Source organism: Amphiprion ocellaris, chromosome 12, assembly GCF_022539595.1.
Source record: "Amphiprion ocellaris isolate individual 3 ecotype Okinawa chromosome 12, ASM2253959v1, whole genome shotgun sequence".
NCBI classification, from domain to species: domain Eukaryota; kingdom Metazoa; phylum Chordata; class Actinopteri; family Pomacentridae; genus Amphiprion; species Amphiprion ocellaris.
In genome coordinates this window covers 1,876,958-1,889,767 of record NC_072777.1, presented here as the reverse complement: position 1 = coordinate 1,889,767, position 12,810 = coordinate 1,876,958, and the positions used below count along the sequence as shown (strand labels likewise).

General features: G+C 35.7%; 1 protein-coding gene across 3 annotated transcripts in view; it reads left to right on the top strand.

Annotated features, from left to right (window-relative positions):
* The first annotated feature begins 2,274 nt into the window (after positions 1-2,274).
* Positions 2,275-12,810, top strand: part of fez2b (fasciculation and elongation protein zeta 2b) — a 28,641-nt gene continuing 18,105 nt past the window's right edge. The window contains exon 1 of one of the 3 annotated variants that reach the window (XM_023285870.3): positions 2,275-2,684. In XM_023285870.3, coding sequence (XP_023141638.1) covers positions 2,380-2,684 — 305 coding nt within the window. In that variant the 5' untranslated portion in view covers positions 2,275-2,379. The remainder of the gene's footprint in view (positions 2,685-12,810) is intronic. The other 2 variants (XM_023285862.3, XM_023285876.3) reach the window with 2 other exon arrangements.

Here is a 12,810-nt window from a genome sequence, read left to right as displayed (position 1 = left end):
AACCTATATAAAAACTCATAAAAAACGTACATATAAACTTAATAAAATTATATATAAAACCTAATAAAAACCTATATACAACTTAATAAAAACCTATAAAACCTTTATAAACACAGCAAAGGTCCATTAAGGGAAAAGTGCAGTAGAAAAGAAAGCAACACAACATGGAAATACTCAAGCAGAGTACCAGTAATTGTACTCCATTACTTCCAGTCTCTAGAGCAGTGTTTCTCAACTGGTGGGTCGCGACCCAAAAGTGGGTCGCGGGGCCGTTTTTGGTGGGTAGCGAGCCTTTTTCTAAAAAGAGAGAAAAATAAAGATAATCCAATTTAGTGGCGAGTCATTGTAGTTCCCCTCCGCACCCGCAGGGGGTCGTCGTGTCAGCAGCGACCGGTGAGGACACTCGTATTACTGTAGAAGAAACTGCATGTTTTCATAGCAACAGCAGCATGGCTAAACGCAAGTACGACAGCGAGTACATTAAATATGGATTTTCCTACATCGAAGACAAAGGAGTCCAAAAGCCTCAGTGTATTTTGTGTTGTGAGGTACTGGCAAGTGAAAGCATGAAGCATGAATAAACTTTTCGAGCGGTTTAGCGACTACTTTCCCGATAAACAACCCGAGGACGACTGGGTGCGCGACCCGTTTGGAATAAACATGGAAAGCATCACGTTGCCTAGCAGCGATGAATGTCAGCTGGTGGAGCTATCATGTGACCGCACTCTCAGAAAGAAATTCACAGAGGTAAGCCTTTCCCAGTTCTGGTGCAACGATGTGATGAGAGAGTATCCCTCCATTGCTAGTCGAGCTGTAAAAATCCTCCTACCATTCAGCACCACATACCTCTGTGAATGTGGCTTCTCAGCTCTTGTTCAGCTGAAAACAAAATACCGAAATAAACTGAACATTGAGCATGACCTCAGAGTTGCTTTATCATGCATACAGCCAGATTTTGAGACTCTTGTAAAGGCCAAAAAGCATCCTCAGCTAAGCCATTAGAACTTCATGTAGTTCTGCAGTACTTTTATTGTGACTTGTGACTTTTGTTTATTTGTAAGTGCTTAAAAACACACTTTTCTTTCAATATTGCACACTATTTTTTTCCCCAAATATTGGCTTTCAAATATAGTTAAGCCCTTTGAAAAATGTTTTATTGTGTTTACATTTTGAGATTGATCAGAACATTAAGCATTTCTTCACTTTAATAATTTGTTGAATGCACTTCATCAGTTTTCATGTTTTGGACTCTTTTGCACATATTTCTATACATAGTTTCTCCAGCTACAACAGCAATGTTGCAGACTTGTGCAGTATTATGAGAAGCTACTGGTTTTGTTGAATTGCACTTTTTTTGTAGAAAAAAAATGCACTTTTATATATCCTGAGAACTACTTGAGCCTATTGTTCTACTTGTTTCAAAGTCCTCAGTACTTGAATTAGTATTGTTGCTTGATTTTGAGTTGTTGTGAAGTACTTGAGTTCAGGTTTAAAAGTTTTGTCTTCGAACGCTCAATCAATAAATTGTTGATTTTTGGAGAAATATTGTTTGGGTCACGACTTGTCATTTCAGTTTTATGGTGGGTCCCAGGCCCAGACCAGTTGAGAACCACTGCTCTAGAGTACACTGCTTCCAGCTGCCCATTTCCACCGATCTACTCTGCATCACCATCACTATACTTGATTTGCTCATCTACATATTTTTGAATTTACCACCAGCTATATATGTAGTATATTTAATGCCAGAGCTGTACACCATAGCAGTAAACTATAATCAGTTTCCATGTTAGTTGTACTTTGCATGTATCATGTCTTGTCATGCATGTATTAAACTGTGTGTTTTATGGTCCTTGTGTCCCCCAACCAACCTCTCTATCGCTACCCCTCTACCTCTATCTCTATCTCTATCTCTATCTCTACCTTTCTACCTCTTTTGTCCCTCTCAACCCGTCCGGCCAGCAGCAGATGGTTCCCCCACATTAGAGCCGGGTTCTGATCGAGGTTTTTTTCCCTGTTAAAAGGGTGTTTTCCTGCCACTGTCTCCTTAGGGCTGCTCTGGGGGTTCAGGCATATGGGTTCTGTAAAGCGTCTCGAGACAATTTGACTGTAATTGACGCTATATAAATAAAATTGAATTGAATTGAATTGAAATACCTCTAAACTGAGTAGCAGTACTTCGTTACTTCCGGTCACAGAGCACTGTATGGGTTTGTTTTGCTCCGTCTGAGGGGGCCGGGCTTCCTCTCTGACATCACGAGGCTCCGCCCCTCGGTCGGCTGCACCTCTCTCTCTCCCCGCGGCTCGTTTCGTCCCGCAGCCCGAAAACAGAAGCTCCATCCGGGGGTCCGACTCACCGATAACCGAGCTCCCACGGCAGTCATGGCGGCGCCGTTAGCCCACTTCGACGAGGACTGGCAGGACTTCAACGAATTCAAGCCGTCCTCGGAGTCCGCCGAGCGGCTGGACCAGCTCAACTCGAACGTGGGCGAGCCGTCGGGCCTAGACGATTTCTCCGACCTGGACAACAGCTTCTCCGGGGAGATCTGCAGCTTCAAGTCGATGGAGGACCTGGTCCACGACTTCGACGAGAAGCTCACTGTGTGTTTCCGAAACTACAACACCACGACAGAGAACATCGCCCCGGTCAAGCCCATCACGGAGGATAATTACCTGAAGGACGACGAGTGAGTTTTACTTTAATTCGCTTTTTATTCGCGTTAACTTTTAATCTCCGCTAGCCTAGCCTCGTTAGCTCCCCCGGCTAACTGCCGTTTAGCCGTTAGCTTCAATCAGAGTCGAGCAAACTTCGGCTTGTTTACTGAAGAAAAACACACTTTCTGCCTCCTGGAAACCAAATATGTTGAATTAATCTGTCAGCTGAGGCTGTTTTAGTAAAGTTAGCACACATATTTAAAGAAATAATAATGTGTCGCAGTGTTATAAATGACATATTCGAGATATTTAGATGTTTTGGTTGCTATAGTAATTAAACAGGAAGTTTTATGTTTATTTTGCTTGTTTGTTTGATTTTTTTGCAGTTTTTTTTACGTGTGTTTCCTGTACAGAACACAGGGCTCATGCCACGTTAGCACTTCTAGATTTACATGGGTAATTAGTGTTTGTGAAGTAGACCTGCAATTATTACAGGATTAGTAGTCAGTTATAGAATTAATCACCATCTATTATTGAGAATTTATTTATATTTTAGAGTAATTCTTTTAAAAAGACTCAAAAATGATCTGCTTCTTAGATGTGAATATTTTCTGTTCTCATCATAGAGGTCTATAATAGATTTCGACACTACAGTATTAGACATATCTGCAAACTAGCATTGTTATTTGTTAGAAAATGTGTTTTTTCAACAACTATTATGTCGAAATATCAACTCTTGTGCTGTTTACACCCACTTAATGCTTAAATAATCATTCAGTAATTTGATTGTATCACAGTTTCTCATGATCAGGTCTCGTTCAGGAACATAAAATGTTATTTTTAATCAGATATATTAAATTTTTATGTCCCTAAAGATAAGATATTTTTATTTTCTCATTGTGGTGACGTGTCAGATGCAGGATTATCTAAACTGAAGTGATGTTTTTAGATCAGTATGTTGGAAAATGAACGTTTTATCAGAAGCTGCAACTGTTATTTGCTTAGTTGTCAACCAATAAATTAATCTGAAACTATTCTGACAATTTATTAATCAGAATTTAAAAAAAAAAAAAAAAAGACTTAATTCTGTGATTGCAGCTTCTTAAATATGAATGAACTGAATATCTTTGGGTTGTGGACAAAAAAGACATTTGCTATCTTTGACATTTTTCTCCGATTTCAGACATTTCAGAGACCAAACAACTACTCAGTTCATTCAGAAAATATTCTTTAATTGCAGCCCTCATTCATAAAAACTGTATATCAGCAGTGGAAAAAATGAATGTTGACTCTATAAAAATGCTCTTTTTCATGTTTGTAGGCAATCAAATAAGTCAAACATCCAATTAAGGATGAATGTTTCATCTATTTTAAATTGTAATTTAAAGCATTGCTTTATAAAATGTCAGAAAATGCTGAAAAATGTAGATCAGAGTTCCCTCAAATGTTTTGTTTAGTCCAAAGATCTTTAGTTTACTGTCACAGAGGAAAGAAACCAGAAAATATTCACATCTAAGAAGCTGAAATCACAGAATTTAGACTGTTTACTTCTTGAAAAATGACTCAAACTGATTAATTAAACCTCAAAATTAGTTGTTTTGTCTTTAAAAGTCAGAGAATGCTGAAAAATATCCATCAGTGTTTCTAAACTCCAAAGATCTTCAGTTTACTGTCTTAAAGAAGCAAGGAAACCAGAAAATATTCACATATAAGAAGCTGAAATCACAGGATTTAGACCATTTTCTTCTTAAAAAACAACTCAACCCGATTATTTGATTAATTTTTTGGTGTCTAACGTCAGAAAATGGTGAAAAATGTTGATTAGTGGTAAATATCTTCAGTTTAATGTCTTAAAGGAGGAAAGAAATCAGAAAATATTCACATTTAAGAAGCTAAAATCGCAGAATTTATACTCTTTTCTTTTTGAAAAATGTCTCAAAATGATGAGTTAATTGTTAAAATTAGTTTTTTTGTCTTTAAAATGTTGAAAAATGTTAATCAACCTTCAATTTACTGTCATAGAGGAGGAAATAAACCATAAAATATCCACATTTAAGAGGCTGTAAATTTAGATTTTCTCTCTTAAAAAGTTTTTCAAACTGATTAATCACTTGTCAGTATAATTCTCATTTAATAGTTAACAGTTAATTGTTTTAGGGTGCATGAGACAATTATTTTCCGAATTAATCGTTATTTTCACACCTAAAATGTCAAAAACGGTGAAGACTGTACATCACTTATTCTTGAGCCTTTAAATTACATCCAGCAGCAGTCCATTTCTTCCTTGAAAAATGACTTCAAAGATGATTTTTTTTTCAATTAAGATTGTTCCCAGTTAGTTAATTAACAAACCGTTGGAGCTCAACAGTGTTTTAAACGGTCTCCTGTGTTAATTACATGTTGGTTAATTAACTCTGAAGCTGTTCTTACATAAATATCACGTCACTGATGTCAGCTGGTCTCTTTCTGCTGCTTTACGCTGGTTGATGTTCGCTGTTAAACCACTGATCCTCAAACTGAACATCATCAGAGAGAGAATAGATGTCAGCCGTCTACAGATGATTTAATCATGGGGTGTCCAACTCAGTTTAATTCAGGGGAAGCATTCAGTCCAATTTGTGGACCAGACCAGTAAAATCACAGCTTAATAACCTATAAATTAACACAACTCCACATGGTTCCTTTGTTTTAGTGCACAAAGTCCATTCTGAAAATGTTCACATTTAAGAAATTATCTTTTTACAAAACATCATGAACAACCTGAAATTTCTTAAGAAACATGAATTCAGTTTCATCAACATTCAGCCTCAGTTGATCATTTCCACATTACAACTTCCAGATCACTGTTGACAAAGGAACACAACATTTAGTCACCTGGAACTGAACCAGAGAGGATTTTCAAAACAACAAAAGTCAGACGTAAAAAAGACAAAAAACAACAAAATACTGCAAAAATGAGACACAAAATGACAAAAAATGAGACAAATGACACGAAACAAATCAATAAAGTTAGGCAACAAATTACAGTGACAAAATAATGGACGAACGACAAAAATGAGAAAAGCGAGAAACAAAATGGCAAAAAAAGTCGATGAACAACACAAGTGAGACAAAAAAAAACCACATAGCTACAAAAGCTATGCACAAAACAACAAATAAAGCAGAAAATGATGGAAATAAGAAACGAGAAACAAAACAACAAAAGTCAGAGAAAAACAAGACAAAATATTACAAAAATGAGACGCAAAATGACAAAAACAAGACACAAAACAACTAAAAATGAGACAAATGACACGAAACAAACAAAAAGACAAAAAATGAGACAAAAGTTACAAAGTGACAAAAAATGGACAAACGACAAAAACGAGACAAAAATGACAAAAGTGAGAAACAGAATGCCAAAAAATAGATGAACAATGAGACAAAAAAACACAAAACGACAAAAATGATCCACAAAACAACAAATAAAATGAAACGCAAAATGACAGAAATACCACAAAAAAACACAAGTGGGACAAACAATAAGTCAGACAAAAAAAACTACAAAAACAAGGCAAAATATTACAAAAATGAGACAAAAAAATGACTAAAATGAGGAACAAAATGACAAGTCAGACAAAAAAATACAAAAGAGAAAATATTACAAAAATGAGACACAAAATGACAAAAGAACAATGAACAATCTAGTATTTTCCTTTATGATCAAAACAACTTGTCATGGTTTTAGAAATTATTTTAAATTTATAGTTTTACAAATTTACAATCTGCAGTTAATGTCTTCTCTGTAAGTTTTACACTTTGAGGGCCGGATTGGACCCTCTGGAGGGCCGCTTTTGGCCCACGGGCCGCATGTTGGACACCTCTGCTTAGACTGAATATAGACAGAGAACCAGCCGTCTACAGATGCTTTAATCTGACTTTATTTCACACTCAGGGTCCTGATAAATAAGGTTCATGTGAGAAAACAGTGTTAGTTTAGACTCTCAGTTGTATTCTCCTGCTATCAGACGCAGCATGTTGAGTTTCCTTCATGTTTTTATTGAAGTTTTCCCCGTCGGCGTTCTCTGTTAGCACCTGATCGGTCCCAGCTGTCTCCGTCTGAGGTCCTGTGTCTCAAATGTCTGAACTTTATTGACAGGACGATGTGCTGTTAGCTCACAGCGGTCGGTGGAGCCGATGGAGCTGCAGAGCTGCATTTCCATCGAAGTTAGAACAGATTTAATGTCTCCATGCATGCAGGGCTGGAGGAGTTAGCTCTGCAAACAGTCACTGATGGTTTATATCGATTCTTCCTGCTAAACTTTAGGTGGAAACACAACTAGAATGCGTTTATTTTCAGAGATACTGCACCGTCTGTTATTCTAAATAAGTTTTTAAATGATTGTGTGAGTGTTCCTGTCATCTGGAAAGCCTTTTTTCTCATCCAGGACATCTGAAAAACATCACACAGCTTTATTTATAGCAGCATGTTGTGACACTTTTAACTTTGCTCTTGTTGAATTTCCTAAAATTGAGACTTTTGCTGAATAAAACTCACAGCTCAGTGTGAAATGTCAGTTTGGGAGTTTGGGTTTTTGGTGCAGCAGAGAAAACAAAACAGTAAAAGCAGTAATTTTTTCATTTATTTGCAAAGAAAGAAATATCTAGCAATGCCATATTTGGCAGTTTATTTTTTCACTGTATTTGATTATAATTTAAGGGTTAATGTGCAGCTTTTAAGGCTCTTCAATGAAAAGACTGACTTTTTTACTCTAAAGTATAAAAATAAAAGTACAACACATTGACAATTAACTGAAATTAACCAATAAAGCCAACAAAAAAAGCATAACAATGTCAGAAAGGTGAAATATTCAGCAGAGCCTAGTTTGTTAACTTGGATTTTTGAGGAAAAAAATGTTTATTTGGAACATCAAGAGTAGTTTTGTATGTTTTTTTTACCTGCAACTTCTCCAGGAAGTCACTACTCATTTCCTCGCTTTGTGAAGTCTTTTTACTTTTAAATAAAAAATAAAAATCTAATAATAATAATGTAATAAATAAAAAAAATTAAATGCAGAACTTTCACTGAACGGTATTAATAATTGTAATAAAGAAAACAGAATTAAAAATTGTGAAAATGTGTCAGACGAATTACAAAACGGATGTGATGAGAAAAAAATGGTGTAAGGGTGCTCTTATTGGGTCTTTTTGGTGTTTTTTTCAGAGAAATTGCTCATATTTAGACAATTTTAGAGGCAAAACCGTAATATTCAAAGACATAAACAAAAATCATCATCAGGAAGACTAGTGAAGATTTTTATTCATTTTACTCACTTTAAATACTCTTATTGGGTCTTTTTGTTGTTGTTTTTTTCAGAGAAATTACTCAAATTAAGAATATTGCTTTATTACTTCGCTTTATTGAATGTCCTCTCTTTCATTTGTCACTTTTAAATACATAATTGAACATAAGACTTTACTGTATTTCACAGCGCGATATTAATAGTTGTAATCAAGAAAACAGAATGAAAAATGTGCAAATGCATCATGGGCTTGAAAAATTGTGCAAGATAATGTTTTTGTTGCTGAACAAACAGGAATTTCTTGAATATCTGTAGTAAAGATAATAAAACTAATAACGTTAGAGCTTATTGGTTTTTAATAATTCATTCTGGAGTCTGTTTAATACCAGGTTTTGGTTCCCAATGTTAAAATAAAAGCAGCTGAACTATTCTCTGGATTAACTGCTTGTTTGATACATGAAGAGTAATCATCACATTTTCTCAGAACCAGAGTCTTTAAATCACTTCAGTTGTTGCTTGAAAAGTCTATATTATTATAATGATTGTGAAATAATTAATGTACAACCGTTTGAGCTAATTCACCCTGGAGCTGTTATTAGATTAATATCAGACCCTCCTGAACACAAACAGTCTCTGAGTTAACAGTGAGGGGATCTGAGGACGATCGGTCTGACTGAGGAAGAATAAACATCTCAGAATAAGCAGAATAATTGGATGTCAGCCCGGCGAAGCCCAGAGAGCAGCGCCAGGATCAGCCGGAGTCTTTTCTGGATGGCTGCACTGGAGGAGGACGTGCGCAGACGCTTAACGAGTTCTCCTCCAACCCACTGCAAACACGGAGGAACCGAGCCCAGTGGTGCAGAGCAAACCCAGAGGAATATTCAAACTAATCGGCTCCGTGTTGGAGAAGGTTTCCTGAAAATGTTTTTGAAGCTGATGGAGGTTTTAGTTCACGTGCCGACATGCTGGAGGCTGGAATGATGTTTCCTGCCCTATTTAGAGCAGCGCCGCTCTGCAGGCCATGCACGAGCGCCTCGCCTCGGGGAGGAACACGCGTGTTACATAAACACACGGAGGTGACACATGGCTTCACAGCATCCCACTGCATTTTCTGTCACAGCGTTAAAAAAAGGTTTATATCGCAAAGGAAACGACGAATCCTGAACAAATGGAACCGAAATCAGCTTCTGGTCGTGTTTCTATCATAAACCAGCGGTGTCCAACATGAGGCCTGTGGCCTAAAAGCGGCCCTCCAGAGGGTCCAATCCGGCCCTCAAAGAGTAAAAATTCCAGAGAAGACATTAACTGCAGACTGTAAATTAGTAAAACTATAAATTTAAAATAATTTCTAGACCATGACAAGTTGTTTGGATCATGAAGGAAAATACTAGATTGTTCATTGTTCTTTTGTCGTTTTGTGTCTCATTTTTTCAATATTTTGTCTTTCTGTTGTTTTTTTGGCTTATTTTTTTGTCTGACGTGTCATTTGTCTCATGTTTTGTCATTTTGTTTCTGGTTTTTTTTGTTTTGGGTTTCCTTTTTGTCTCTTGTGTTGCTCGTCTACTTTCTTGTCATTTTGTTTCTTGCTTTTGTCATTTTTTGTCTTGTTTGTGTTCATTTTCTTTGCCGCTTTCTAACGTTTGTCTAATATTTTGTCTTTTTACGTTTTGTTTTGTGTCGTTTGTCTAATTTTTTACAGAACCCATATGCCTTTTTTGTTTCTCATTTTTGTAATATTTTATCTTGTTTTTGTTGTTTTTTTGTCTTTTTTGTCTGATTTTTGTCGTTTGTCTCATGTTTTTGTCATTTTGTTTCTGGTTTTTGTCGTTTTGTGTTTCCTTTTTGTCTCCCTTGTGTTATTAGTCTAATTTTTGTCATTTTGTGTTTCGTTTTATTTGTTGTTTTGTCTTGCTTAGATCGTTTGTTCATTTATTTTATTGCTTTGAAACTTTTTGTCAAATTTTGTGTCTTTGTTTTGTTTCGTGTCATTTGTCTCATTTTTTGCTGTTTTGTGTCTCGTCGTTATTGTCTCATTTTTGTAATATTTTGTCTTGTTTTTGTTGTTTTTTGTCTTGTTTTGTCATTTTGTTTCTCATTTTTGTCATTTTGTGTTTTATTTTTGTCACGATTGTGTTTTTCGTCTTATTTTTGTCATTTTTTGTTTTGCTTTATTCGTTGTTTTGTGCATCTTTTGTTGTTTTGTGTGACTTTTTTCTCTTGTTTGTCAATTTTTTTGTTGTTTCGTTTTTCGCTTTTGTCATATTGTTCTCGTTTGTCATTTGTCCATTTTTTGTCGCTTTGTAACTTCTTTGTCTCATTTTTTGTCTCTTGATTTGTTTCATGTCGTTTGTCTCATGTTTTTGTCGTTTTGTGTCTTGTTTTTGTAATATTTTGTCTTGTTTTTGTTGTTTTTTTGTCTTTTTCTTGTCTGACTTCTGTCGTTTTGATCCTCCAGTAAATCCTCTCTGGTTCAGTTCCAGGTGACTAAATGTTGTGTTCCTTTGTCGACACTCTGTGATCTGGAAGTTGTCTTGTGGAAATGATAAACTAAGGCTGAATGTTGATGACATTGAATTTATTTTTCTTAATAAATGTCAGGTTGTTCATGATGTTTTGTAAAAAAAGATAATTCTTTAAATATGAACATTGTTGCACTAAAACAAAGGACCCATTAGGAGTTGTGGTTATTTCTAGGTTATTCTGTTGTGGTTTTACTGGTCTGGTCCACTGGAGATCAAACTGGGCTGAATGTGGAACCTGAACTAAGATGAGTTTGAATTCACTGATCTAAAAGGAAACAACAAACCCTGACTAAAAGGAGCCAGTTTTACTAAAAGCTCTTCCAGTCTGCCACACGTATGTTTTTAAAGACGATGAAGGATTTCACAGCAAACTTCTCCACAGACTCCTCACCATCTGTTCCCTCTGATTTCTGCCAACTGGAAGCTGCAGCATCGTAAACATTCAACAGAAGGAAACGCATCCATTCTTCTACTTTAATTCATGTTTTTCTTCAGTTTCATTTGTTTTCCGGCTGCAGCAGATTCAGTTTCCAAAGTCTGTTTGAACTTCTACTGATCCCAGAACTAAAAGATTGACAACAAAAAACACAACCAACACAAAAAAGGAAACACAAAAAACAACGAGAAACAAAATGACAAAAACAGACAAACGACAAAAGTCACACCGAAAAGACATAAAACAAAAACAAGACAAATTTTTAGACAAATGACACAAAACTACAAAAACAAGAAACAAAACAGCAAAAAATGAGACAAAAAGTTAGACAAAAAAGTTACAAAGCAACAAAAACATGAGACAAAAGACAAAAGACAAAAAATTGCAAACACAAGAAACAAAACAACAAAAATGCTAGACAAACGGCAAGAGTCAGACAGAAAAAAGACAAAAAAACAAAATATTACAAAAATGAGACAAAATGGCAAAAAATGAGACAGACAAAAAAGTGACAAACACAAGAAACAAAATGACAAACAGGAGACAAATGACAAAAATCAAACATAAACAAAAACAAGACAAATATTACAAAAATGAGACACAAAAGAACAATCTAGTATTTTACTCTATGATCAAAACAACTTGTCATGGTCTAGAAATGATTTTAAATTTATGGTTTTAATTCTCCATTTTCAAAGGATAACAAAATACACTTGAAGAACATTCAAACTGAGCGTGTAGAACAACTTCAATCTGGTTTCTTCTCTTTATCCTATTTTCCCCTTTTTTATGATATAATTTCAAACGTGTAAACATATAAAGAACCATTTTACAGTCAACAGGGGGATGTACATTTACTAAAGTGCTTGTATTGCTTTATCCATTATGAGAAAGGAAAATGAATAAACTAGTAAATAATAGAAAACCAAAAGTGTCCCTTTTTTAATATAGAATTCCAGCCAGTCTTCCATCCATCCAGATTTGTAGCACATATGAAACCCATTTTTACCGTCATTTCAGACATGTTCATCTGTAGACGGGCTCAGAAAGTCATTATTTTTTCATTATCTTAATTTCATTACCAATTTCTGTCCATTATAAAGATATCAGAACACCAAACGGACATTTATCGGAGTTTCCTGATTTTTAAATTGGAATGCTATTTTAATATTGAATATTTCTTCCGTTGTTTTGTGTATCTCTGTCCAGAACATTTTTATAGCTGGTTATTATTATTGTTTATAAATGGTCTGAAGAAGCAGGAAGAATAGATTTGCAATCATTTTTGAGAGGAGCACAGGTGGGATTTGATAAGTTTCGACAACTTATTCATTGTCTTTTGTTGTTTTGTTTTTTTTTGTTGAAATGTTCAAAATAAACTTTCAAAAATCAAAAAAAATCAAACATTTAGTAGAAATTATTTTAAATTTACGTCCACATCTGTGTAGTAATTGTTGAGCTGAATCTCAGGACATGGGACCTAAATACTATACTTCCCAGAATGCACCGGCAGCAGCAAAGAGGTGCTTGACACCTGATCAGTGATCAGTGATTGAGAGCACATGGGAAGGAATGGGGGAAGCTCCGGCCTTGTCCACACGTAGCCGGGTATCTCACAAAACAAAGATATCTTTCTACGATTCGGCCTATCATCCACACGAAAACGCAGATTTACGTCATCAAAAACGATTCTTCTTAAAAACTCCGACCAAAGTGAAGATTTGCGAATTCTCCGTTTTATGCGTCTGCATGTGGACATCAGTAACCGGGGTTTTGCGTTTCGAAACGTCACCGCCTGCGACAAAATATGTTCTTAAGTCACATATGCGACCTGTGTTTACATTGGGTAACAATATGGATGCTCTCACAAGGTTTTGGACGCTGTTTCTTGTACAGGCGCTTTTTACTTGCTTGTTTT